This window comes from Magnolia sinica, chromosome 6 (assembly GCF_029962835.1).
Source record: "Magnolia sinica isolate HGM2019 chromosome 6, MsV1, whole genome shotgun sequence".
NCBI lineage: Eukaryota > Viridiplantae > Streptophyta > Magnoliopsida > Magnoliales > Magnoliaceae > Magnolia > Magnolia sinica.
The window spans coordinates 19,349,696-19,375,466 of record NC_080578.1 but is presented as its reverse complement, the minus strand read 5'-3'; the positions used below and the strand labels follow the sequence as shown (position 1 = coordinate 19,375,466).

Sequence of the window (25,771 nt, the reverse complement as noted above, 5' to 3'; positions counted from 1 at the left end):
TCACGGCGGATCAGTGCGTAACATTCTTCTAATTCAGGAATAGGTTCCTTTCGTAAAATTTCACCACGGATTTGTTCGAATTCACCATCTAATCCAGCAAGGAAAATGTGTACCCTTTGTCGCCGAACTACTTTTCGATAAGCTTCAACATCTTTCTCACTTTCCATGATCACCTTATCACGATGATCTAACTCACAGAAAAGTTCAGTTAGTTCTCCATAATACATAGATAGTGCTCTACCCTTCTGTTTGGCAGAGAAAGCTTTCTGATTCAAGACAAACACTTGTAACTCATCTGTTCCATCATAGAAAGGTTTAGAAAGAGCTTTCGAAATATCACGAGCAGTGGGTAAGCGAAGATATCACTTCATAATTTCTGGAGACATAGACATCAATAGCCATCTTTTAACTTTTTGATTATCTGCATACCACTTCTCATATCCCTCATCGTTCGCTATAGAGATTTTTGAGTTTCCCCGAATAAAGGAGAGTTTCTCCTTCTTAGCAATATGCATCTCTATAATCTGAGACCATATATCATAATTTGTCTTGTTAAGTACAATCCCTGCATTGAAAGATGAACCTTCAGATTGAATAATAATATGTACAGATTGGTTACTAGACTTTGCAGATTCTGGCTGAACCATGGTGCCCTCCTTCTAGCGCCACAGGCTTTGAAGGCACTTGTTGTGTGGTGTCAATGGAGAACGCAATCAGACAGAAGCAGGTCCTTTCGTAGCTTTGATACCATCTTACAATTCATTCTCATATTTTTCAATTGATCGGTACATGTACATATATAGTAGAGGATCACTGGTTTAGATCCTACAATCACTCCACGGACACTATAATTAAGCTATAGATCCTACAATCAAGCTATTTTAATAAGGAATCTGCTCACACCTCATATACAACCACATTCTCGCTAGAATAGGAAAGAATAATTACAGGGATCTCGCTAGAAAAGGAAAAAATAATTACAGTATTTCAACAAGGGGATACCTCAAACATTGACGTGCCTGAGTTTGATGGGGCAGTAGGCCATGCTTTGCTCCTTTTGGTGCCCCTGTTTTTTCCCTTGCTGTTTGTCTTCTGCTGCTTGGGAGGTGCAGGGTTTTGGCGGAGTAAGCTGTTGGTTGCTGCAGTTGCTGTTTTCCGTTGTCTGGCAGAAATAGAGGTCTGTTGGACGTTGTGCAGGTTAAAAAAGAAAAAGAAAAAGAAATGAGCTTGAAGATGTTCTTATGCCCGCTGGAATTTTGGAGTCCACCCAGTCTGGAAAGTTTAGTTGGGAAGGCTGGTTGTTTCAGTTTAGTTTTTGGAATGGATGGCTGGGGAGGAGAGATGTGTCTGTATAGCTGAAAGTTGTCAGCAATCAGCATCTTGTTTCTGCCCAAGATGATTGCTGCGCAGGTTCGCTTCTTCTGTGTTGGGTAAGCTTAAGGGAGACATCCTGATCCATAGCTCAAGTGGTAGACTGAGTGAAAGATACCTCCTTTCAACACTAAGGCCTTGGTATCGATCCCTAGTGGGGTTGGCTAAAAGTGAAGTGTGAACTGACAATGGGGTATACTAACAAGCTAACAAAAAAAAAAAAAAAAACTCAAGGGAGAGCTGCTCTTATTTTATTTTTTAGGGGTATTTTAGTGGGGGCCTTGATGTATATTTTTACGGTTTTTTCTGCTTTGTTGCTCTAATATATCCACAGTATTCATACGTGTTTATTTTGGATTATATCCTGGAATGATATGGAAAAATGTATAAATACTGTGGATATAACCCATATATCACGGTCGCCACTCAAAGCTCATGGGCAAGGTAGGACGCGATCCCATATTACGTACTAACAACGCGTGTAGCAAGTGGTCACGGGGATGCTATTTGGGGTCTACCGTGATGTTTTTGAGAAATCCACCTTGTGTATCTGTTTCATGATATCATTTTAGGGTATACAACCAAAAATGAGACCGATTCAAAACTTGAGTGGGTTATACAAGATGGAAATATGGGAAAATACTTTCTTACCATTAAAATCTTCTTGGGCTCCACCTTGATGTTTATATGAACTGTTTGTAAGGTTATTCATGATAGGATTAAGTAAAATAATAATAACGCCCAGATCCATAGCTCAACTGGCAGACTGAGTAGAGATACCTCGTTTCAACACGTAGGTCTTGGTATCAATCCCTAGTGGGGGTGGCTAACATGGAGTATGTGTACTGACATAGGTGTGTACTGACAAGCTAACCCAAAAAGCAAAAAGAAAAAAAAGAGTCAAGTAATAATTAAAAAAAAAAAGTTATTCTGACAATAACCTTCTGTGACTGAATGAATGTTCCAACGGTGGTGATTGAATCTCAATTGTTTCCTCTCTTATGGCAAGGGTGGATATAATACAAGAAGTAATGAGGGAAAGCTATAGAGATACCGGTAAATCCAACAACGAAATTGGGAGAGAAGTTTTCCTGTTTGTTGTGAGGCACGCATATATATGAGAGCCGGTCTCCTACGAACTGTACTGCACGTAATTTATGTGCGAGCCTTCATGTACGCCACAGGATGAGGAGAGCAGCTGAGATTCCACTTCGTTGAGAGAGAGAGAGTCTTAGAAGAAAAGACTCTCTCCTACACTCACGAAGACAAATTTGGAATTGTGACCAGATAAAGCCTTTTGCATGAAGATCATGCAAAAGGATTTTGTGTGGGCCTACTATGATGTTTGTGATAAATCCAACCTGTCCATCCATTTTTTGAAATCATTTTAGGTTATACGACCAAGAATGAGGAGGTTCCAAAATTTAAATGGGCCACATGAGAGGAAACAATGGGAATTTAGTGACCACCGTTGAAGTTTACGGTGTTGAGCCCATAATTGAAACACATACACATGTCAATTGGATCATACACTTTATAGGCTCTATAGTCATGTTTATTTATCATCCAACATGTTAATAAGATTATGCAACATGGATGAAGGTAAAACACAAATATAAGCTTGATTCAAAACTTATGTGACTCTCAGAAATTTTTTGAAAGGTGGATGTTCAATTCAACTGTTTCCAGTGGTGTGGTCAATTTGAACATTTAATGTGCCTGATTTTTTGTGTCAATCCCTAAAATTATCTGATAAAATGAATGGATGAAGAGGATAAAATAAATAAATCATGGACCCACTGAGTTTACTCAGTACGCTAAGCGTAGGAGCCTGGATCCTCTGTTTGCGAAAGCACGACTCTCGAGGCACAGATTAGATACTGAAAGGTTGAGAAGCGAGACTTGCTACCAAGTGACGTCACTAATTTCCTTGGGCCCACCATGATGTATGTTTTGTATCCACACCTTTCAACCATTTGGAGAGATCATTTTAGGATAATATCTAGAGAATAAGTTAAATCCAAATCTATAGTGGACCCCAGCACAGAAAACGGTGGGGACAGTGACATCCACCGTTAAAAACTTCTAAAGGCCATAGAAGTTTTAAATCAAGCTGATATATGTGTTTTCCCTTCTTTCATGTATTTTTTAACTTTTGAACAGGTTAGATTTCAAATAAACATTATGGTGGGCATTAGGATAGTTTCAACCGTGGGAATCACTTCCCTGCTGTTTTATGTGGTGGGTCCACTATAGCGTCCCGACTTTCATGCTTTTTTCCTCATTTGCTGAATATTGATTGGTCCATCTTCACAATCACAGGTCCAATTAAATTGTAACAATACGCAAACAAAGGATCCGTATTCTAAGCGTAATCCGCTTCCCACATTGGCAAACGGATTGGCTACTCCCCATGATGGTCAGTTCTTTGTGGGCCCCACCATGATGTGTGTGTTTCATCCATGCCGTCTATCTATTTTTTCAGATCATTTTATTGTAGGAAATAAAAACTGAGGTATATCCCAATCTCAACTGGACCACATTACATGAAACAGTGTTGAATGAGTGTTGACCGTTAAAAACTTTTTGGGGGCCATAAAAGTTTTGGATCAAGATGATCTTTGTATTTTCCCTTCATCTGGGCCTGTATGACCTAATCAACAGATTGGATGTCTAATAAATGTTGCAGATTGGATGGAAAATAAATGTTATGGTGGGCCCGGATGGATGCGGATTTCCTGCTAAAGCCTTCACAGGATGTTCCAGTGCTGGGATGTAGGTGGGGTCCACCGTGATGTTTTTGATAAATCCATCCTGTCCATCTGTTTTCCGAGCTCATTTTATGACATGCTACCGAAAATGATATGGATTCAAAAGTCAAGTGGGCCATGTAAGAGGGAAAAGTGGGGAAATAGTTTTCTATCATTGAAACTTTCCTAGGTTCTACCTTGATTTTTATATGCCATCCAAACAGTTTACAAGATCATTCCCACTAGGATGAAGTGAAAACAATAAAAAAAATTAGCATGATAAGAAACTTTCATGGCCTTAAAAATATTTCAACGGTGGTGACTGAATCAAAACTGTTTCCTCTAGTGCGGCACACTTGACTTTTGTATCCATCTGATTTTCTGTAGCATGTCTTAAAATGATCTCAAAAAATGGATGAATGGGTTGGATTTATCACAAACATCATAGTAATCTCCACAAAAAAATCTTGCGCAGGATCTTTATGCAAAAGACTTTAACGTGAGACTCACCTTGAAGGTAGGAGAGAGGTTTTTCTTTAAAGACTCTCTCTCTCAACAAAGTGGAATCTCAGCCGCTCTCCTCATCCTACAATGTACATGAAGGCTCGCACATAAATTACGTGCGGTACAGTTCGTAGGAGACCGGCTCTCTCTCTCTCTCTCTCTCTCTCTCTCTCTCTCTCTCTCTCTCTCTCTCTATATATATATATATATATATATATATATATATATATGGGAAAAGGTTCTATGTTGTCGTGCTCATGGGAACGAGTTCTGTGGGCACCACTGTGATGTGTGTTGAGCATCTACCCCATTAGTCCGATGCACCATTCCATGGTGGGCTTAGGGCTTAAAAATAAAGTCAATCCGTCACTTGGGTGGGCCACACTACATACAAAAATTGAGAGGGGTTACCCTCCATTAAAACATTCATAACCATTTTTTGGGCCCACCAAGATGTGGTTCATAAATCCAGCCCATCCATTTTGTGTGTCCCACTTGGATGAGGGGTTAGACCAAGTTTCAGACGCATCCAAATTTCAGCTGGGCTCCACTAAGTGCTTTTATATGTTTTAGACGTCTTCACATGATTTTAGATGTTATGGCCGCGTCTTCTTTCATCTACTACACATGAAGATACCACCAGAGTCAAGTACAACATAATCTTAGGTACGTCAATGTTGTGCTACCGCCTTTATTAAAGCTGCTTATCCTAACTGGTCCCTGCTGTGATCAAAACTGCACCGATGACTAACAGGTGATCTAAAAACTTCCCCAATGTGTTTGGGGCCATCTATTAGGTGTGTCGAACTATCATCGAAAAATCAAGCTCGTATGGTCATCAGGCGCGCCCCTTTGTGAAACAGATGAACAGTTAGAAGCTTCAACGATCTATTTTTGACTAACTCGATCGTACTAGCGGTCCCCTTTTAGCACATAAATTTTAAGGGATTACCGATTTGATTTTATTCCAAGTTTTTGAGTCTTATATACATTTAGGTCCATTATTCCATAGGGCTGTTCATACATTCAACTGTGGCCTAGGATAAGTTATCTCAAAAGCATGGATAAGGGTGACAGAAACTGGACGGTTCGATCAAAAAAGAAAACTTTGGGTCATGATAAAGACTAAACAAGATTTACAATAGTTGCACCAAAAAGGGTTGATTGGATGGTCCTGATCTGACAGTCCATTTGGTCCATTAATGAACCCTTTTGACAGTGCCATCTTAGCCGTACGTTGATGTTCAAATTTTTTCGACGGCCTTAAGGGTAAGTTTAGGTCCAGATTTAAGGGCTTAGATGGCCCATCCAATTAGCCCATTTTTTGGTCATCCACAATCAGGTCCAATTGCAGACACAAATCATTGAAACTAAGGGTGATTGTGGCCCACAGTGGCCTGAAAGCTTGGACTCCCAAAGGTGGGCCATTGCCAGCTTATCTTGGGGTTTGAGAAGGGTCCTTATATGACTAGAAAATAAGGGATATATAGCGGTTTAAAAATATAAATCTATTGCTAGAAAATAAATTCTATATTAATCAACAAATTTGTACAAGAGGTGAACTACTCTGGTTTTCAAAGGCTGAAATTTCCAACTTTCCAGGGGATTTTGGGCTCTAAGTGGGCCATACTTTAGGCCCAAAAGATGCCCCAGATGGGCCCTAGTAAGGCTTCCCTCAAAGCAGCCCTTATTGGGCTGAAAGTGGGCCCCACTGCTGCCCACGTGGCATTGTGGGCCCCACTTTCTGGTCCTTTTTGGACCTCTAATCCTTAGGTTAATTAGGGCATAGGTGGGCCCTTCATGGGTGTCAAACACGTCAGCAAGTGCTCCATGTAAACTCCTCATTTGCCATAACTTTTATGGAAAACGGCTCAGCGCAATGCACCAAGATGGCACCTTGAAGTATGTACTGTATATCCATTTTGAACTAAAAATTTAAGTAGATCCAAATCTCAGCTGGGCCATGCCATAGGAAATCGTGCTGATTGAACGCCCACCAAAAACTTCTTTGGGCCCACTCTAACGGGAAACTATTATTGCTTGAATTTGGTCGATTCCGTAACATCTCTTATGAGCTAATGAGTACCGATACTTTTAATGGAAAACGAAAGAACATTGGGGCGCTGGTTGTGGCTAAGGACCCTCTGATGTATAAGTCATATAGATGAAGTCAAAGTAAGCGTGGTTCGAGATCTTTATGTGTACCTTTTATTCATGACAGTGGGTGTATTTATAAGTTGTTTTTAGGCCGTCGACATATCCCAATGGATCTTTTAGATATGCTAGAGGAGCTGATATAAGAATGAGAATATGTTTATGAAAACAAATCTGATTTTGCCTCGATTGGCGTAATTTTTAGGTAGAACATCGTTGGATAGGTCTTATTTTTATACGATGTGAGATTCTCTTCAGATATTTTCGTTCTGCAGTTGAGGTCGATACCTGAGGTCAAGGTTGGTATTCGTGGTTGAGGTCGATATCTGTGGTCGTGGTTGAGGTTGATATCTAAGGTCGAGGTCCGTATCCGTGGACGAAGTCAGGCAACTTGATTAAGGTGATCAGGTCGGTTGATGAGTCTTATTATCGAGCTCACTTGACTAGTTCAGCTCAGTTTTCTCAGATAGTAAGCACATCGGTAGTTCATGGAGTCTGCTCTAAGGGTTCTCTGCCACGTGTCTCATATGTCAAGTTAGTTCAATTTTCCCCCTAACAGGGCCCACTCTAATGCCCACCATAATGTTTATTTGACATCCAATCTATTAATAAGTACACACAAATCTAGATGAAGGAAAAAAATATAAGTTGATTTAAAACTTTGGTAATCCACGAGATGTTTTTTATTTCCTCTAGAATGGTCCACCTAAGATTTGGATATGCTTCATTTTTGGGACCACTATTTCCTTTAGAATGGTCCACCTAAGATTTGGATCTGCTTAATTTTTGGGCTCATGCTAAAAAATGAGCCACGGATGATATTTGTGCCTACAGGTGATAACCCCATGGACTGTTTGGAAAGCTTATAAACTGGTCGGCTTGAGGAAGGTTTCAACGGTGGAAGTTTCCATTCCCTCTGGTTCGTCTGGTGTGATCTTTCTTATCTTTAGTTTCCTATCCTGTTGTGCTATTGTGCAACTATGATGGGCATCTCGGTGGGACCTCACATAGTTTCCGACTACGGAAATTTCCTGTCCTCGGCAAAAACATCAAGGTGGTGACTTTCACATGAATTGCATATGGTGCTCTGTGGCCCCAACCTGATGTATGTCTTTAATCCACGTTGTCCATCCATTTTTACATATCATTTTAGGATATGAGCCTAAAAATGAGGCGAACCAAAATCTTAGGTGGTACAATACTTTAGGAAACCATGGTGATGAATACCCACCATTAATAACTTCTCGTGGGCCATAAAAGTTTTAGATCAAGCTTATATATATATATATATATATATATATATATATATATATATATATATATATATATATATATATATATATATATATATATATATTCCCTTCATCTAGGTCTGAGTGATCTGATGAACAAATTGGATGGAGAATAAACATTATAGTGGACATTAAAATGGGCCTTAGGAAGTTTTTAATGGTGGGCATTCAACACCACCGTTTCTGATGAGGTGGTGCACCTGAGATCCCGATCTGCCTCAGTTTTGGGCTCATGCCTAAAATGATATGCAAAAGTGGATGGACGGCTTGGATAAAACACATACATTTGTTTGTGGGTCCAGCAGAGCACCCACTAATAACTAGTTCCCTGCTGTTATGCCATTAGGTTCCAAGAAAAGTCTCGATTTATTGTTTTCCTTTTTTAGATTTTTTTTTTTCTATAATAACCCTTCGTATCTAGGTGTGTATTTAATTCGATTGCGTCCTGTTCGCATCAACCATAATCTGTGTAAACAGGGCTATGTGAGGCCCACTTTGATTTATGGGTTTTATCCACACTGTTCATCCAATTTTACAAATCATTACAGGATATTATCCAAAAAAATGAGGCAGATCAAAGGTTCAAGTAGACCACACATTACGCCCACCATTAAAAACTTCTTGGTAGTCTAAGCAGTTTTTAAACATGTCGACATCATAGTTTCCCGAGGAAAGACTCAATCACCGCTGCTTCCTTTAACGTGGCCTACCTGAGCTTGGATCCGCCTCATTTTTGGCTCATTCTCTATTGGCAGGATTGATTTTCCAAAGTAATCCTAAATGCATTCCAAATATGTAATAATTTCATCCAACGCTAATGCCCTGGGTAGTTTGACTTGACTCTTACTTTTTTCAACATTAAAATCCAGATTGTTAGCAAATATATGTGTTCCTAATATATGTGAATTATTCATACCGTCCATCCATTATACCAACTGAATTGAGGGCATTAGTAAAAAAATGAGATAGATTTAAAGTTCTGGTGGACTACACGGTAGGAAAAAGGGAATTGAACACTAACCGTTAAAAGCTTCTTGATGCCAATGTTTACTTTGGTGTGAGCCATTTGAATGTTGGATTTGCTTTATTTTTTGGCTCATGCCTTAAAATGTTGTGGTAAAATAAATGGACATAATGGATATATCATATACATCAAAGTGGGGTCTAGAAATTTAAACTAGCCTTTTTCAACCTATTTCCAAGATAAAAATACCATGGATTTTCGAAGGGTGGAAGGGTAATAACTACCCATTTACAAGGTATTTACACCTGCTTTGAAAAATCAAAAAGGCCTACTATAATACGGGGAAAATGGATGGAAGGCATGGATAAAATGCATACATCATAATGGGCCCCATGAAGCCCCTGTCTTGGGGGGCCACTTTTGTCATTTCAGAAAATATCATATTTTAATTTGCAAGAGGATAGAGAAAACTAACGGAAGGTATTTGTTTGAGAATAACCTGATTAATAAAGTAATTTAATGAAAACTTAAGTTAAAAAAGTCCCATGATATAAATACTATATTAATGAAGTACTATTTTGTAAAACTCTCCTGTTTGTTTGCCACCTATTTTTGAAATGCATCTTTCATTTGCAATTCTGTTCATCCATCATCAACTAGTGATCCGTATACAGAATCCAAACCATCCATGTGTCATGTCCGGTGGTGAAGTTATGATGCCTCGATTATCAGACCCATTCAGAGCGCAGCTAGGTCACACTATTACCGTTCATCCTTGACAATCTAAAGATCAACTAGTGATCCGTATACAGAATCCAAGCCATCCATGTGTCATGTATTGCTCCCTCAGGTATGACCTTTCCACCTGAGAAACCAAGCAATGGAGTTTTAACAGGTTGAAGTAGAGATCGACCAACTCCCATCTTATTGAAAGCCTCAGCGAAGAGGACATCAGCGGATGATCTAGTATTGACGAGGATTCAGAATACCTTATGATTAGCTATGGTCAGGGTGACCATAAGTGCGTCGTCGTGCGGATGGTGTATTCCTTGAGCATCTTCTTTGGCGAAGGTTAGGCTATAACCCTCCACTTTTTTGCTCTTTCAGGGGCCTTCTGATAAGTAGAACTTTATCTTCGGGGTGACCAATGTTCCTCGCATTGAATTATTCGAGTCTCCTCCGCCTCCGTGACCGCGGATCTCCTCGGTCGGCACGTTGTTGATCGGTTGTTCATGTTTCGCCACGACTCGATCTCTTCTACGAATGACGTACTCCCCAAGATAGCCATTGCGAATGAGTGCCTTGATCTCTTGTTTGAAGTTGAAACAATCACTTGTGTTGTGTCCGTGATCCCGATGAAAGAGACAATATTTGTTTTTTACTTCTATTTTTTGGATTGGACTTCAATTTGTTCGACCAGTGGAGGAGACGTTTGTCCTAGATCTCCATCAGAACTTGCTCTGGTGTTTTGTTGAGAGGAGTGTAAGTTTGAAACTTTCTATCGGGCCGCTTATTCGGGTGACGATTGTTCCACGATTGATTGTCCTTTCTTTTCCTGTTCGCATTGGCCGAACTTGGTTTTGCCCTTGTTTGTTGCTCTTTGGTTGGAGGAAACTTGTTCTGGGCGGCCTATCGTAGGATATAGGATTCTTCCGCGTTAGCATATTTTTGCGACTATTCAGTAGTTCGGTCATCGTTGTAGGAGGGTTTTTGTCCAACGAACATAGAAATTGCTTATCCCTCAGCCCACTCATAATAGGGTTTAGGGTGAGCTCCTCTGAGTGCTTCCGAACCTGTAAAGCTTCCAGATCGAAGTGTTTGATGTAATCATTCAAGAGCTCACCGTCCTTCTGAACGACGTGAAGGAGGTGGGCAGGTGCTTTGAGCCTCTTCTTTTTATTGATAAAATTTGTGATGAAGGCTTGACTGAGTTGAGAGAACGAACTAATAGAGTTCAGTTTCAACTGTTTGAACCACAGTCGAGTAGCCCCCGCCAAAGTTAGGGAAAAAGGCTCGACACATGACTCCGTCAGATGCATCGTGGAGCTCCATATAGACTCTAAAGGACTCCATGTGTTCCGACGGGTCGATATTCCCTAAGAATGGAGTGATCTGAGGCAACCGAAACCAATCTAGCAGTCACGCCTGCATGATATTTGCAGTGAATGGGGGATCGGATTCCTCCATTATGGCTTTGGTTGGTGCATTAGTTCGGTAGGCTTGCTGTATGTCTTCGATCTGATCTCGCAAGTTTTTGAGCTCGACCTCCTAAGGTTCCCCGCTCTCTGTTGTAACTTCGGATAGGGCTTTGTCGCGCTTCTTCTGGTCTAGCTCATGGCGTAGATCGGAAGTGGGTAAGGCTGCGGTCCCTCAAACGTGAGATGGGGCTAGCTTGGCCGAGCTGTGTTGTTGGCTCCTCTGAGAGGGTGGTCGACTCCGCTGAGAGGGCGCACATGTACAAGAAGGTTACGAAGGGTTGTAGCCTATTTGTTCATCCTCCCTGTTGGTTCTTTGCACATGCTGGGGCTGCAATTGTTCCAGCATCTGCTTCATGTAGCCCATGTTCTCTCTTAGCATTCTGACCTCCTTTTTTAGGGAGTTTAACCGACCTCCTTTTACACAAGACCATTGACCTTGCCTCCCCGAACCGGAATTAGCTTGATGTTGTGAGGAAAAACCCTAATGACTTTCTAGTTGTTCGGGTTGCTCTAGGGGCGGCGGCGTGCCGTTAGGTGCAACTGGAGCTATAACCGGGGAGGATCAAGTTCTCTTCTTCCCTTTTGCCATTATAGTTTTTCTGGTTAAGTAGGAACAACTAAAACATCGTTCCCATAGACGGCACCAAACTATTGATGCAGTTTTCCGGTATACCCTCCTTTGTTAGCCCTTCAAGACCCGCACTGAGGAAAGCAATAGACAAAGGAGACCCTGGATTGTACAGGCCCTTCAATGCCTAAGTCAGGACCTTGGGTCTTTTGTAGGATAGGATCTTAACGAAAAGAATCACTAGTCGAGTATTAGAATGAGTATGAGTACCTTACATTGGTTGGGGATACTTCTATTTATAGGGAAAGGAAGACCATGCCGTAGGGAGTCTTCTCCTGATATGCCAGAGACCATTCTGCACAAGTATCCGGATTTGTCCAGATCCTCTCGAGATTATTGTCGTTTGAGGTTCTCGGGATCTGATTTGATCTCTCGGACCAACAGTTGGGTGATAGAGGTGTCGGATATAGTAGGCGCAAGCAATATTGAGCTTTCTGTGAGATCGACATTTACCTTATTTTAGAGGTTATACCAAGCTATAACCGAGCTATGTCTGAGCTATAGCCGACCTATAGGTTAGGTTGACAATTGGCCATTTGAGTGTCCTTATAGTTGCATCTTCTCTGAGTGTCCTTATAGTTGCATTGACCACCTTGAAGGTCGACCTGCCTTCGGCAGTATATGCCTCTTAAGGCTCAAATCTTATTAGGTCCGTGCTGGTTTTTTTTTTTTTTTTTTTAATTTTTTTTTTTTAAGTTAGCTTGTTAGTACACACCCGTGCTGGTTTGTAGAGTTAATCCATTTCATAAGTCGACCTATTGACTCATTTATTTTTCTCCCAACAATGATGTATGTGTCGGATCCACACCAACCATTTAATTTTTCATATCCCTTAGGGCATGACAAAAAATGAAGTGGATCTAATCCTCAAGTGGGCCACACTATAGGAAATAATGGGAAGTGGATGCTTACCATTAAAAACTATTTGTAGCCATAGAAAGTTCTAATTGAGCTGATAATTGTCTCTTTGTTCTTTTTTTTTTTCCCCCTTCATCCAAGTCCATGTGACCTTATGAACAAGCTTATATGCCAAATAAACCTTACGGTTGACCCTAGGAAGGTTTCAATGATAATTTGTTCAATCTCCACTGCTTTCCATGATGTGGTCCAATTGAGCTTTGGATGCGATTTGTTTTGCACCCATCCTCTAGAATGATCTAGAAAAATTGATGGATGGTGTGGATTTAAGACATAAATCATATTGGACTCATAAAAGTTTTAGAAACTAAAAGTTATGTTGTGCAGTGCGTAATCTATTCATGAGAGAAAATCTGAGATTTCTGTGAACCAATGTAATCGGAAATGATCTGTACCCATGAGAGGCGATGGTACAGAATTCACTGTGCCTTCAACACAAATGGCCTGCACTGGTTTATTTAACATAAAAGTCACGGTGGACCCCAAGAAAGATTTAGACAGTTGGCATTTCCATCTGCAATTGCTTAGGGTTAAGTTAGATTGCCATAGACCCGGTTGAATTCGCGTCCTAAGCCAAGCATTGCCAAGGCATTGACTTTTCAGGGGTTCACAGAGTACACAGACAAAAATCCAATTTGACCTTGTTAAAACCGAAGTAACTCAGCTTTCTCTCGTCTGTTTCTGCTTCTGCTTCGTACCAATGACGGATCACTCGAAGCAGCTGAAGGCCGGACCGAATTTCCAACATCACTTATTGGTAGAGCCCATGCAAGCGAAAAATTTTCGTGGGACCCATCGTGATGTGTGTGTGACATCTGCTCCGTCCATGATTTGGATGAGCTAATGTTAGGATTGTGAGCCCAAAAATCAGGCCGCTCCAAAACTCAAGCGGGTCATACCTCAGGGAAAAATTGGAGACGTAACGCCTACCGTTAAATTCTTCCCGGGACCACCATGATGTTTATATGCCATCCAAACCCTTCATAAGGTGCTTCCAACCATGATAAATGGACCCAAATATCAACACGATCCAAAACTCTGGTGGGCCTGATAAGGCTTCAATGGTAGGCATCCCATCCCTACTTTCCTTTGTGGTGTGGTCCACTTGAGTTTTGTATCCGCCTGACTTTTGTTTTCACCTGTTAACATGGCTGACCTAAATGATGGATGGAGTACTGGATGTCACGCACGGGCAGCGTAGTTGTAGGAAAATCGCATTCGTAGAACATGTATTTACCAAAACTGCCATTGTCTGTTTTTTCGTAACATACGTAGATTGAATCCATGCAAACTACTATAACAGAGGCTTGCTCCTCCTACACACCCATCTACACGTGGCCACACTTGCTAATGTGACAAACGTGTCTAACATCCAAGCCATGCATAGTGTGCGACCCCACTTGTTTATGTCCTGGCCCGAAAATAAGATCTGTCTGGTCATAAAAAAAAAGAAAGAAAAGAAGATCAGTCTGGTCATCAGGTGTGGCCGAACATGAACGCTGAATATGGATCTTTTATAACCGTCCGTTCTTTCCAAACATGTGTTGTCCATCTAAAGATCAGACCAGCCCATCCACTCGGCAGGGTCCATGTGATAAACGACTTAGATATTGCAAACGTGTGCCGCATTGGCATGCTTTCGCCCATGCAAATGCAGTTTAATTAAGAAAATTCGTCATCCATACAAGTCAACCAGGAACAATAAAAGAGAGCTTGTTGCTTGAAGGCGTTTTTTTTTTTTTTTTTTTCTTTTTCTAAATATTTGAAATGGGGCGATGATTACTAACCAGAGCCAGCAATTGATGTATTACGGCCTGCAATCGGATGTTGTCACCAGAAAAATGATTATAAATAGCTGCAACATCTGCCATAAGATGCAACTCATTCTTCCACTCAGTAGTAGCTAGCAAGAGGTAAAAATGGCGAACTTACGTTCCCTTTTCTGCCCCCTCTTGTTCGCTGTAATTGCGCTCACTTGCCATTGCCAGGAAAGAAAGGTAAAACCGCGTTCATTTCTCTATACTTATTTCATAATTTTGACATAAAGGATCATTAAGAACTAAAATGGATATTTTGTACAGGTTTATGTTGTATACATGGGAAATCTTCCCAAGGAAGGAGTGTCTGTGGCGTCGCACCACGCCATGCTGGAAGATGTTCTTGGAAGGTTACTCATATACGACGAACACCTCTACCATTTCTATTACCACTGCCAATAACTGCAATGACGACGATGATGATAACATGAGAAGGAAAAATTATACACACAATGTGTTTTAATCATCACCGCTTGTACTGTAACTGAGTACCTCCCACCATCCAGTGGTAGCTGGCGGGAATCCAAGAACAAGTTCTGAAATGGGATTATCCCAACATGCATTTTGAAAAACTCCATTTCAAAATGCATGTCGGGGTTCCAGCCTGCCATCATTGTATGGTGAGATATGTGGTATATAATGTGTGCACTGAAATTGAGCCCTAGTAAACGAATACGTATAGTCAGGAGAGACAGCTGATACCGACAACCAACTGTCTTGTTTCTGATCAAGATAGACCCAAATTAATGGGAGTTCTCTTTTGAAATTGTATGTATGCAGTAGCTCAAAGGCAAAAGAGTCATTAGTCTATAGCTATGGGAAGAGTTTCAATGGATTCGCCGCTAAATTATCAGAGGAAGAAGCAGCCATGTTTTCAGGTGAGAAGATCGCTATACTTTTTGGGAAGTACCAATGCAATGAATGAAATCAACAGAGAGGATGCAATCGACAATGAGAAAGAATGGGAATTTTAACTATTGATTGTGATTACAGAGATGGAAGGAGTTGTTTCAGTGCTCCCTAACACCAAGCTGCAGCTTCACACTACAAGATCATGGGACTTCACAGGCTTGCCACAGGATCATTCGTACCTTCCTCTTGAAGGAGAGATTATTGTGGGAGTGTTAGATACAGGTATATGCATTACTTGAAGTAGTATACCTTAACCCTTCAAGAAACTGATTTAAATCTTATGATTAAAAATCAAGATTAGCATAGTTTTTGTGGGTGTGTTTGGTTGCATATATGGTGAAATTTGGTGCAACCAAACACACCTTTTAAGAGTACGCACCAAATTTCATCATGTCTTGAAAATTTGCACCAAACTAGACTGATTAATCATAAAATACCATGAAGTTTCATGATATTTGGTGCAACTAAATGCATGCATAGGTATAGAAACTAACATATGCACAAATTCAAGTATCTTAGTTGTGATTTTGGTGTCCATAGGAGTCTGGCCCGAGTCCGAGAGCTTCAGCGACACTGGGTTTGGGGCTCCTCCGGCAAAATGGAAAGGGATTTGCCAGACAGTAGATAACTTCACCTGCAACAAGTAATTTTACTCCCCCCCTCTCCTAAATTTGCTGAAGGCAGGTAATGGCGTCACATGCCTTAACATCTCCCCTTTTAGATGATCCTAGCCATCCAATGAAGATGATGAAAATGAATAAGTAAAGCAATGGCCTGCATTTAAAGAGGGTTACACCGGATGGTTAGGATCAACCAATAGGGAAGATTTTACGGTGCTCCCACTCACCACGGGGACTCCGTGGTGATTTGGATCACCCCACAAATAAAAATTCATAGGCCAAGTGAAGGTTTGATAGAATTTATATTCTCTTCAAGTAGATGTTTCTTCATGTTCATTTTTAGATCTTTTAATGGAATTTTTGGATTTACAGCAAGCTCATTGGAGCTCGATACTACAACAGCGATGGCTACTATGATGATACAGACTTCAAATCTCCGAGAGACTCAGAAGGACATGGGACCCATACTTCTTCCACGGCAGCGGGCCGAGCCGTACCTACAAGCTACCATGGGTTAGCCGCAGGCATTGCAAGAGGCGCAGTCCCGCAAGCTAGAATTGCCGTGTACAAAGTATGCTGGTCGTTTGGATGTGGCCTGGCTGATATCTTGGCTGGTTTTGATGATGCAGTAGCAGATGGCGTCGACATCATATCGGTTTCCCTTGGATCCCGTTTCCCATCACCGTACTTCCATGACCCCATTGCAATTGGATCATTCCATGCAATGAAGTATGGGATCTTGACCTCGAATTCTGCTGGAAACTCGGGCCCATACCCAGGATCCGTCTCCAACTACGCACCTTGGACTTTGACGGTGGCCGCAAGCACGATCGACCGGAAGTTTGTGTCCCAAGTGGCGCTTGGCAATGGACAGACCTTCACTGTAAGTCACGTGGATTACTCCATAAAACCATATGGATAATCTCTATCCATGTCCAGTGATCAGGATCTTTGATTTGGCATGTAGGGACCACATCTAAAAAAACATCCCATATGGACTTTTGATCCATCAATGGACGGGAAAAAAGATGATTGAATTAGAAATGCGCATTGCCTCAAATTCAATCTGCAAAAATCACCACAATCGGGTGGTTGAAATTGTCTAATCATGGGGAATTTTGGCCTACGGCCCATCAACATGGTGACCCATCATATTAGATGTTTTTATCACGATACACGTTTGCATTGTGTACTGTGGGGATGAAGTTTTCAATCTGATTTTGCCTGATATCATTCCTTCATTTGCCGGCAGGGAAACGCCATCAATCCATTTGAACTCAATGGTACATCATACCCGATGATATATGGAGGATCTGCTCCAAACGTATCAGCTGGTGCAAACGCTGATATTTCAAGATCCTGTGATACCGGATCTCTCAATTCATATAAAGTGCGAGGGAAGATCGTCCTCTGTGACTACATCTATGACGGTTCTGGGGTGATGGAGGCCGAAGGATTGGGCAACATCATGGCTGACTACCGATACTCTGATTTCGCCTTCTCTTATCCGTTGCCGAGTACTCTTCTCAGTATTGAAGATGGTGCAAAAGTATTGGACTACATTCAATCTACTGAGTAAGCAATACCCTAATCATCTCTGTTCCACAGGGCCGTCAGACGCATTTAAAAAATAAAATAAAATTAATGTTTTTTTAGTTGCGTTTGGATATCGATTCGAATTGAATTGTGATTGTGCTCACTATGGGTTAAAATGGTGTCATGCCACATAGGAATGAACCGTGATTCAATTCGATTTTGCATCCAAACATACCATTAGCATAAGCATCTTCTAAACATGAAACTGCATGGTTTCAGCAACCCCATCGGAACAATCCTCGCTGGCGAGACATGGAAAGATGTTTCTGCTCCCCGCGTCATCTCCTTCTCTTCCAGAGGACCCAACCCAATAACTCCAGACATTCTCAAGGTAATGTGGATTATTGGATGCTTCCCTTGATTGGTGCAGTTTGGAGAAACCTCTGATTAATGTACTGAACTTTGGATGAATGGACAGCCGGATTTGACGGCCCCCGGCGTAGACATCCTTGCCGCTTGGTCACCTGTCGCCCCTCCTTCCATTTACTATGCAGATACCACCAGCGTCAAGTACAACATAATCTCTGGCACCTCAATGTCTTGCCCACATGCCAGCGGTGCTGCCGCCTTTGTCAAATCTGCTTATCCTAACTGGTCCCCCGCAGCGATCAAATCTGCACTCATGACAACAGGTGATCTAATTGACTCCCTCTTCCCCATTTGTTTCGGGCCATCCATCAAGTGGGTTGAGCTGTGATCGGAAAATCTACTTGGCATGTTCATGAGGTGCATGCTTGTGTGAAAGAAATGAATGGTTAGAAGAAACCATGGGCCCCACTTGAAAAAAACTGAACTTGCCTGATTTTTGGACCAGACCAAATGCACAGTGGGGCCCACCTGATGAACAGCCTGGTTCAGACACAAAAATACATGCCACTAGGATTCAACATCCATCTCCCCCATTAGTCATAGCAGAGTTCTTTTAGTTTTAGTAATAAACCACTTCCAACCCACTGCCATTTCATCCTCGACAGCTCACGTCATGGACGCCAGGAAGAACGAAGATGCGGAATTTGCTTACGGATCCGGCCACATCAATCCCATGGCAGCCATAAATCCCGGGCTGGTATATGATGCAACTGAGCAAGACTACGTGGAATTCCTCTGCAATTCGGGCTACAACACCACCACATTGAGGCTCGTGACCGGCGATTCAAGCACATGCTCTGGCAGCAGTACTGGGAATGCGTGGGATCTCAACTACCCATCCTTTGCACTGTCTATACCAGATGGCCAATCCATTCAGGGCACCTTTAAGAGGAAAGTAACCAATGTTGGGTCTCCAAACTCTACCTATTCCGCAACTATCTATGCACCATCCCTCCAAGTGTCTGTCGAACCGTCCGTCCTTTCTTTCTCATCTAGGGGTGAGACGAATTCGTTTACAGTTAAGGTGAGCGGAGGCGTCATTTCTCAGCACTCCATAATTTCTGGTTACATTGCATGGAAGGATGGCGTTCATGTCGTGAGAAGCCCACTGGTGGTTTACACCGTACTTCCTGATGGTCCGGTTTCTATCAATAACGCTCATGAAGGCCCATCCATGCGTCATAGAAATGGTATCTTTGGGCGCATTTAGTGAACAAATGTGTAGAAGTGATATGGTTCAGATGATTCACCATGCTTGTTCTGTTTCTTTTGCTGCAATGAGAGTGGAATAATACAATTGCCAGATGGCATTTGGGAACGAAATGTATGCTGTTTTTTCTAATTCAATGTAGAATGAAGTTTCCTTCCGTTTGGGGTGTTTCACGGTTTGTTTAACTGATAGATGGATTTTATTCAAAGTCTCTCCCTGCAAATGATTCCATCAATAGATAGTTAAAAGCATAGAGTGCCAAAGCATTACATTCGAGTTCATTATTCAAAAGTTTTGGTCGATTTGTTGGGATAAAGATTCCGCTAATGGCCTATTCACGCCAGCCCCGCACTACCAAAAAATGGAGCAAAGGCTATAGACTTTAAAAGTTTTTCGCTATGGATTAAATCTGTATTAATTTTACTACAGATTTTATCCGTAGCTGAAGCTTAATTGATCTGTAGCTAAAACCTAACTCCTCACCATAACCTTATTAGATATTGATGGTGCTTAAGAGGCTCCATGGGGCCCATTGAAATGTATGTGTTTGATCTAAGCCGCCCATCAATTCTGATATGTAATTTCAGTAGATGATCCCAAAATTTATATAAATTAAAGGTCTAAGTGGACCACACCATAAGAAATAATAAAAATTAAATTTCTATTGTTAATATGTTGTGTGGTCTTCTTACAGCTTCAATCTGACTCATTTTTTTATCAACACTTAAAACAATATTTTAAAATTAATGGATAGAGTAGATATATAAAATATATCACAGTGGGCCCCACGGTCCTAAAACCCAATGTCCTAAAGGCCGTCCGTCATGCGCCCCTCCCAAAACAAAAGCGCAACTCTCAAAATCAAATAATCCGTCCGCCCTTCTCTCCCGCGCACACAACAAACCTCCCAAAACCCTTCTCGCCATCTCTCTCTCGCACTCAGCCTCTCTCTTTCCCTCGACCTCTCTCGATCTCCCGCTCTCCCTCACCCTCTCCCTGTCTCTTGGCCGCATTCCCCTCTCTCTGTTTCCCAACCTCTCTCTCTCTCTCTCTCTCTCTCTCTCTCTCGCTAGTGTTTTCAAAACCCCCTTTCGCTGCAAGGAGAAGAAGAAGGAGAAGGAGAAGAAGAAGAAGAAGGGTTAGTCTCTCTCTCTCTCTCTATTTTTGAAATCTGTTGCGTTTGGATGCGCAATCCTGATCATGTTGCCTTCAATCCTTCAATCCCTATGCATTCTTTTGCCATCTGTTGAGTTACAGATCTTCTGATGTTTGAATTTCTTTCGGTTTTGTTCTTTAAAGTTTTATGATTTCGGGTTTTAGAGTTTGTTTACTTGGAATGACGCTTGAAACTTTAGTTTTTGATCCTGTCTCTAATGTCCTCATCCATTGATGAGAGTTGATTTCTTTCTTGATGGTTAAATTTCTTCAATTCAAGGATCCATGTTGGTTTCGAGGTTTTTTTATTTTTATTTTTTGGGTGATTCTTGTCATATTGTCGATTTCTGGAGATTTTTGTTTATGATAGAACCTTTTTAGGCTTTCAAGTGTTTCATTTCGAATTTTCTGGTTTGTGGTTTTTTGGGCTCAGTTGGATTTTTTAAAATAATTTTGCTATTTTATTATATAAATTGTTTTTGTTAGTATTTGAATTTTAATCTTATTGCTGAATATATATCAAGTGAAGTTGAGTTTAAAGTACGCTGGACTTTACAGGCCTAGAACACTTAAATACCCATAAGGCTTTGTTTTATTGGTTGGTTTTGGATATGGGGCAATTCCACTCTTGTATGTCAGGGTTTTGAGTTGAATTGGGACTCACCTGCATAAGAGGTGAATCAGTCCAATTCGTCTGAGTCAGCATCTGTCAAAGATTGAGCCATCGATTCATGTGTGATACGGAAAGGCTAGGAGCATGAGGCCCACCCAAAACGTGCCTTGCTGTCCTGATAAGGTCAGATCCTACATCTCTTTTTAGGTATGGATGACATGAAACCTGTCCATCATGTGCGCTTTCTCATGTTTTCCTTGGTGCATGAAAATCAGGCCAATCCAAAATTCGGGTGGGCCACACCACAGGTAACAGTTGGGATGGGGAGGGACGCCTACAACTAAAAACCTTCTAGATTATGTGCAAGATTGTCTTGTTTTATGCATACCATCTGAATTATTCAGAAGATGAGTCATAGGCAGGAATTGACATCCCAAAAATCAGGCCATCCCAAAACTCAACTGCTCTAAGGCCTCAATTTTTGGGCCAATGAGAAGACGAGAGGGTGCATGCTATGGATGCCAATGGGCTGGGTGATGGCTAGGCCAAGCTCTGTCAAAGGCCAGCCAAAATAGTCCAGCCTGAAATTTTTTGAAATTTTCCGTTCTTTTCTTAAAATTTTTATCTTGAGATTGATAAATCTTGTTTAGTTCTGTTTTAATTGAATTTTCTCTGTTTAATAGATATATTTGAAACTTGTATGACCGTCCATGGATTTGTTCTGTCTTTCATATTCTGTTGGGAGATTTTAGCATTGAAACTTTGGGGATTTTCTATAGGGGAGCGGTTTACGGAGATAGTGGGCAGTCCATATTTTAGCATCTCAATTCACCTTGTACTATGAGCTCTAGTAGTAAATAACTATTGCATTCTTTCTTTTGGGTTAACAAACCAAATCTTCCACTAGCATCGCATTTTCAGGTTTTTTGGAAACAACAGCTTGTCTGATACATGACTGCCATCCCAAAAAAGCTATAAACTTCTTAATGCGTATGTTCATCTGACTCATTTGTACTAAACTTATAGCTTTAATATGTATTTGGATGCAATATTGAGTTGAATTCCAATCTCTAACTTTGATACCAATTAATTTCTTTTTGCTATTTTGTTTTCTAGGCTTTAGGAAGGGATGAATGGGAGTTAGATGGTTGGATTATTTTTATTTATTTATTTATTTGTCTTGTTTTGTAGGCTTTAGGAAGGGATGAATGGGAGTTTTGGTGGCCCACTCTGCAAGGTACTCTGCATGTATACTTGTAGCATATGTGCAACATAGCAAAGACATTCTTGCATGCTTTATTTATTTATTTATTTATTTTTTAATTTTTATTTAAAGCGAACTGAATAATTTTAGGATTTACAGCAACCTAGACCATTGATTTGATGGGTTTCATCATGGATACACCATGAAGTAAGAATCTTACTTGGGTACAGTCCCAACCTCGGTTCCATCATGGATACACCAAGAAGTAAGGCATCTGTTGACTGTTACCCAGCTCATTGCTGTAGGTGGCTCAACATCTTGATTGTGTTGCAGGATTTGATGTTCCCCTTACTCATCTGAGCTAGTCCCTTTCCCCTTTTTCTTTTTTCTTTTTTTCTTTTTTTTTTTTAAAAATGTAATTGATTTGGATCCCCATTTCTTGAGTAGTTTTTAATGAAGGATCTAAAATTAAGCTAGGGAAGAAAGAAGATGAAGAAGCTGATGAAAAATAGCAGGTACTTATGACAAGTTGCCTTTACTAGATTCGGCCAAATAGTTATTCTTAACAATGCAATTTCAATGTTATTTTTTTTGAAATCTTCTTGACTTGGCATACGATTGGATCATCTGAATATTAGCAAATCCATCTTGAAACTAAGTTGCACTCTCACTAGAGAATTTTACATTTTTTGCTCTTAGAAACTTAGAAAAAAAATCCAAAAGATAACAAAAGTAAGTCTATCCAAAGACTACTGCAGCCACAACGAAGTATGAAATTTTTATTTCAATGTGTTATTGTAGAAAGGATTGGGGCTCAACTTGAACCAGGGAATTAGAATCTGGAAGCAAGCAACAAGTCGTATTGATTTTCATAACACTTACTGATCTTAAAAGGCACGTGCTAGCATTTATTTCACACAGGGCATCTCTCATTGCTGATTTCTATTGGCATTTCTATAGAATCTACACTTGATATGGGATTATATGTATCAAGTTCTTGGAAGGATGTCAAATAATGCTAAGTCCATGGAAATTTTACAAAGTAATTTTTAGAGCTTAATTTAATTTCTTGAATAGTTGTTTACAAGTGATTTTCATGCCATGCTAAAATTGGTTTCATTTTTCTCGTTGCAGTACCTATGGTAGTTATTGCTTCTTTTAGGAAAATGAAAAAGCTTGTCCAAGACATTTCATTGGTTGAGGCTGCACTTAGGACCTCGTCTCAGCTTGTAAGTTTAGCATGCAGCTTCTAAGCTTTTTCAAATCCATTATCCAGTAGCTCTCTCTCTCTCTCTCTCTCTCTCTCTCTCACACACACACACACACACACACACACACACACACACACACACACACACACACACACACAAAATACACGAACACACATCTTATTTCCATTGTCCCTTCACATGCAGGTTGTAAGTTCCGATGGAAAGAAAGTGAAGCGATTGCATGCATTGCCAGATATTGACATCGAAGATGCAAAAGTATTTCTATGATGGCTTCTTGATCATTTTCACAACAATCTGTTACGGTCAAGGTTGGTCCCACCTTTTGCACTTGAGCTGTTGATGCGAGTTGCTTTCCCTGCAACGTCTTCTCGGGTCAAGATTGGTTTTAAGACCATGTGTATTTGTCTTGGAAGGTGCCATTTAGATTGGTCTATCCATAATATTTAGGAATGTAGGTACTTTTTCTGAATGCAGCTTTTGTGTGCAGGCAACTGAAAGAAAAAGTTCATCCTTCATTTGTCAAAGATCGCAGAGCTATGAAGGTAGAGGATTGCATATTTTCAATCAAAGTTGAGGTTGTCTGTTTCTCTCTATCAACTTGATTTTTTCTTTCTTCAATCTGTAAAGTCCAACTAATATTTTCTAACAAGTAATGCCTCGTTCTTGAGTTAGGAATTAGGTACCAGTTCTGATTTCCTGTTGATGTTTGTGGAGATGTTTCTGGTTGATTGAACTACCAGACCGAGCGGGGACTAAAGTCCAATGTGCTACCCATGCCACTGTTTACTGCTGCATTGACCAGTTATCTCATTGGAGGAAATTTGTAGAACCATAAAAGGAAAAAAAGCAACCATTTTCTCTTGTTATTTCTCATTATCTAACTTTAACATGCTCATTCTGTTAATTGTACAAGGATTGTAGCCAATGGCCTAGTTTTACCAAATATTTGATAAATTGGGCTGTCAGGATCATGAAATTGTAAGGCATCTACTAGAGTTCCTAGAAAATTTTGAATAAAACATGATGCTGTTTTGATTTGTTAGGGACTTCTCTCAAAGCAAGAAAAGTTTCCAAAAATAGCATGTGGCGCACTCATGGTGTTCTTTTGTGAAAGGCGAAAGAATAGTTCACTCTATGCTCACCTCATGGTTGCATACATTGTTGCTGATTATTTGAATAAAAAATATGATCGCAAACACTTGAATCATGTCTTAAAGACATGGAGTTTTCGAATAATCTTGACTGCGACTTTGCTTCTGCAGTGGGGTGGAAAACCTTAGCCCTTGCTTAAGTTTCATGAGGTTATGCCTGATTCAAGTTTGCTACTTCAAGCTTGGAAAGAGCGTATTTGGAACAAAAGGCTGAAAATATTATAGCAGCTATTTCTGTTCTCCATGTTTTGGTCCCTGTGCAAGTAATGTTACTCTAGGATCTTCAACGGCATGCTGCCAAAGGGTTAGCAGGAGGGTAATTTTTTGGGCATTGGGATCTACCCATTGTAAGGGTTGTTATGCGGATGACATTGTAGGTCTTTGTGGAAGTCTCTCTAGAAGATGAAACTTTTGTTCATTTGTACTGTTGCATGTACTGCATTTGTTGTTTCTTCAGGCAAGTTGAAAAGTTCAATATTTAATCAAAATTCCTGGCAGGATGCAGTTGGAGCAGAGCTTTGGTGCGCCCATAAGTTCCTAGAATTGGCGGGAAGCTGGGCAAGATGGTGGCAAAGTTGAAAAGAAGGCAGTGTAGGATGCATTGTGTATAGGTATTATGACATTCCTTTATGCTAGGGGCAGCAATGGGCCTGTCTTGGGCTGGGCCAGGTTTGGCACTAGCTCAACCCTCGCCCTAGCCCAGCCCTGCCTCTAATAGGACTGGAAAGGCGATGAACCTAAAGTGCAGGACTAGGGCCTCTAATCGGCATGTCTTAAGCTACTTCTGTGTTGCAGGTTGAAAGGTTGTCTGAGTTTTATGAAATATGTAAAAGCCTTGATCTTGGGTGTGGAGAAAAGTTCATCAAGATTGAGCAGGTTTCAATTTGATAGTGATGTCTAGCGCTATTTCTTTCTTTTTATTCCGAAACACTTCTTACCAAGACTATGACGACACTTGTCATCGGCTTATCTCTAATCAACTCAAAGCATTGGGCCATTTACTTGTTAATAATGCAGCCTCTAGCATCATTTCTCACAGCCATGGAGGAGTATGTGAAGGCTGCTCAAGAAGCTTCATCAGTTTGCTAGGATCAAGTATGAAAGTACACTTGG

General features: G+C 40.7%; 1 protein-coding gene and 1 long non-coding RNA gene across 3 annotated transcripts; both read left to right on the top strand.

The window, feature by feature from the left end:
* Positions 1-14,875: 14,875 nt before the first annotated feature.
* LOC131249540 (cucumisin-like) lies at positions 14,876-19,303 on the top strand. The gene is made up of 9 exons (XM_058250344.1): positions 14,876-14,946; positions 15,380-15,474; positions 15,590-15,730; positions 16,049-16,151; positions 16,501-17,011; positions 17,381-17,703; positions 17,944-18,055; positions 18,143-18,361; positions 18,698-19,303. Exons 1-9 carry the CDS (start codon positions 14,876-14,878, stop codon positions 19,301-19,303), a joined length of 2,181 nt encoding a protein of 726 aa, XP_058106327.1.
* Positions 19,304-21,984: 2,681 nt separating this feature from the next.
* LOC131249902 (uncharacterized) lies at positions 21,985-23,813 on the top strand. Of its 2 annotated transcripts, none has more exons than XR_009172896.1 (5): positions 21,985-22,061; positions 22,188-22,308; positions 22,723-22,790; positions 23,410-23,504; positions 23,691-23,813. It is a non-coding gene; the product is annotated as an uncharacterized LOC131249902 (long non-coding RNA). The 2 variants fall into 2 exon arrangements; XR_009172897.1 differs by having other exon boundaries at positions 22,022-22,061; positions 22,263-22,308.
* The last annotated feature ends 1,958 nt before the right edge of the window (positions 23,814-25,771 follow it).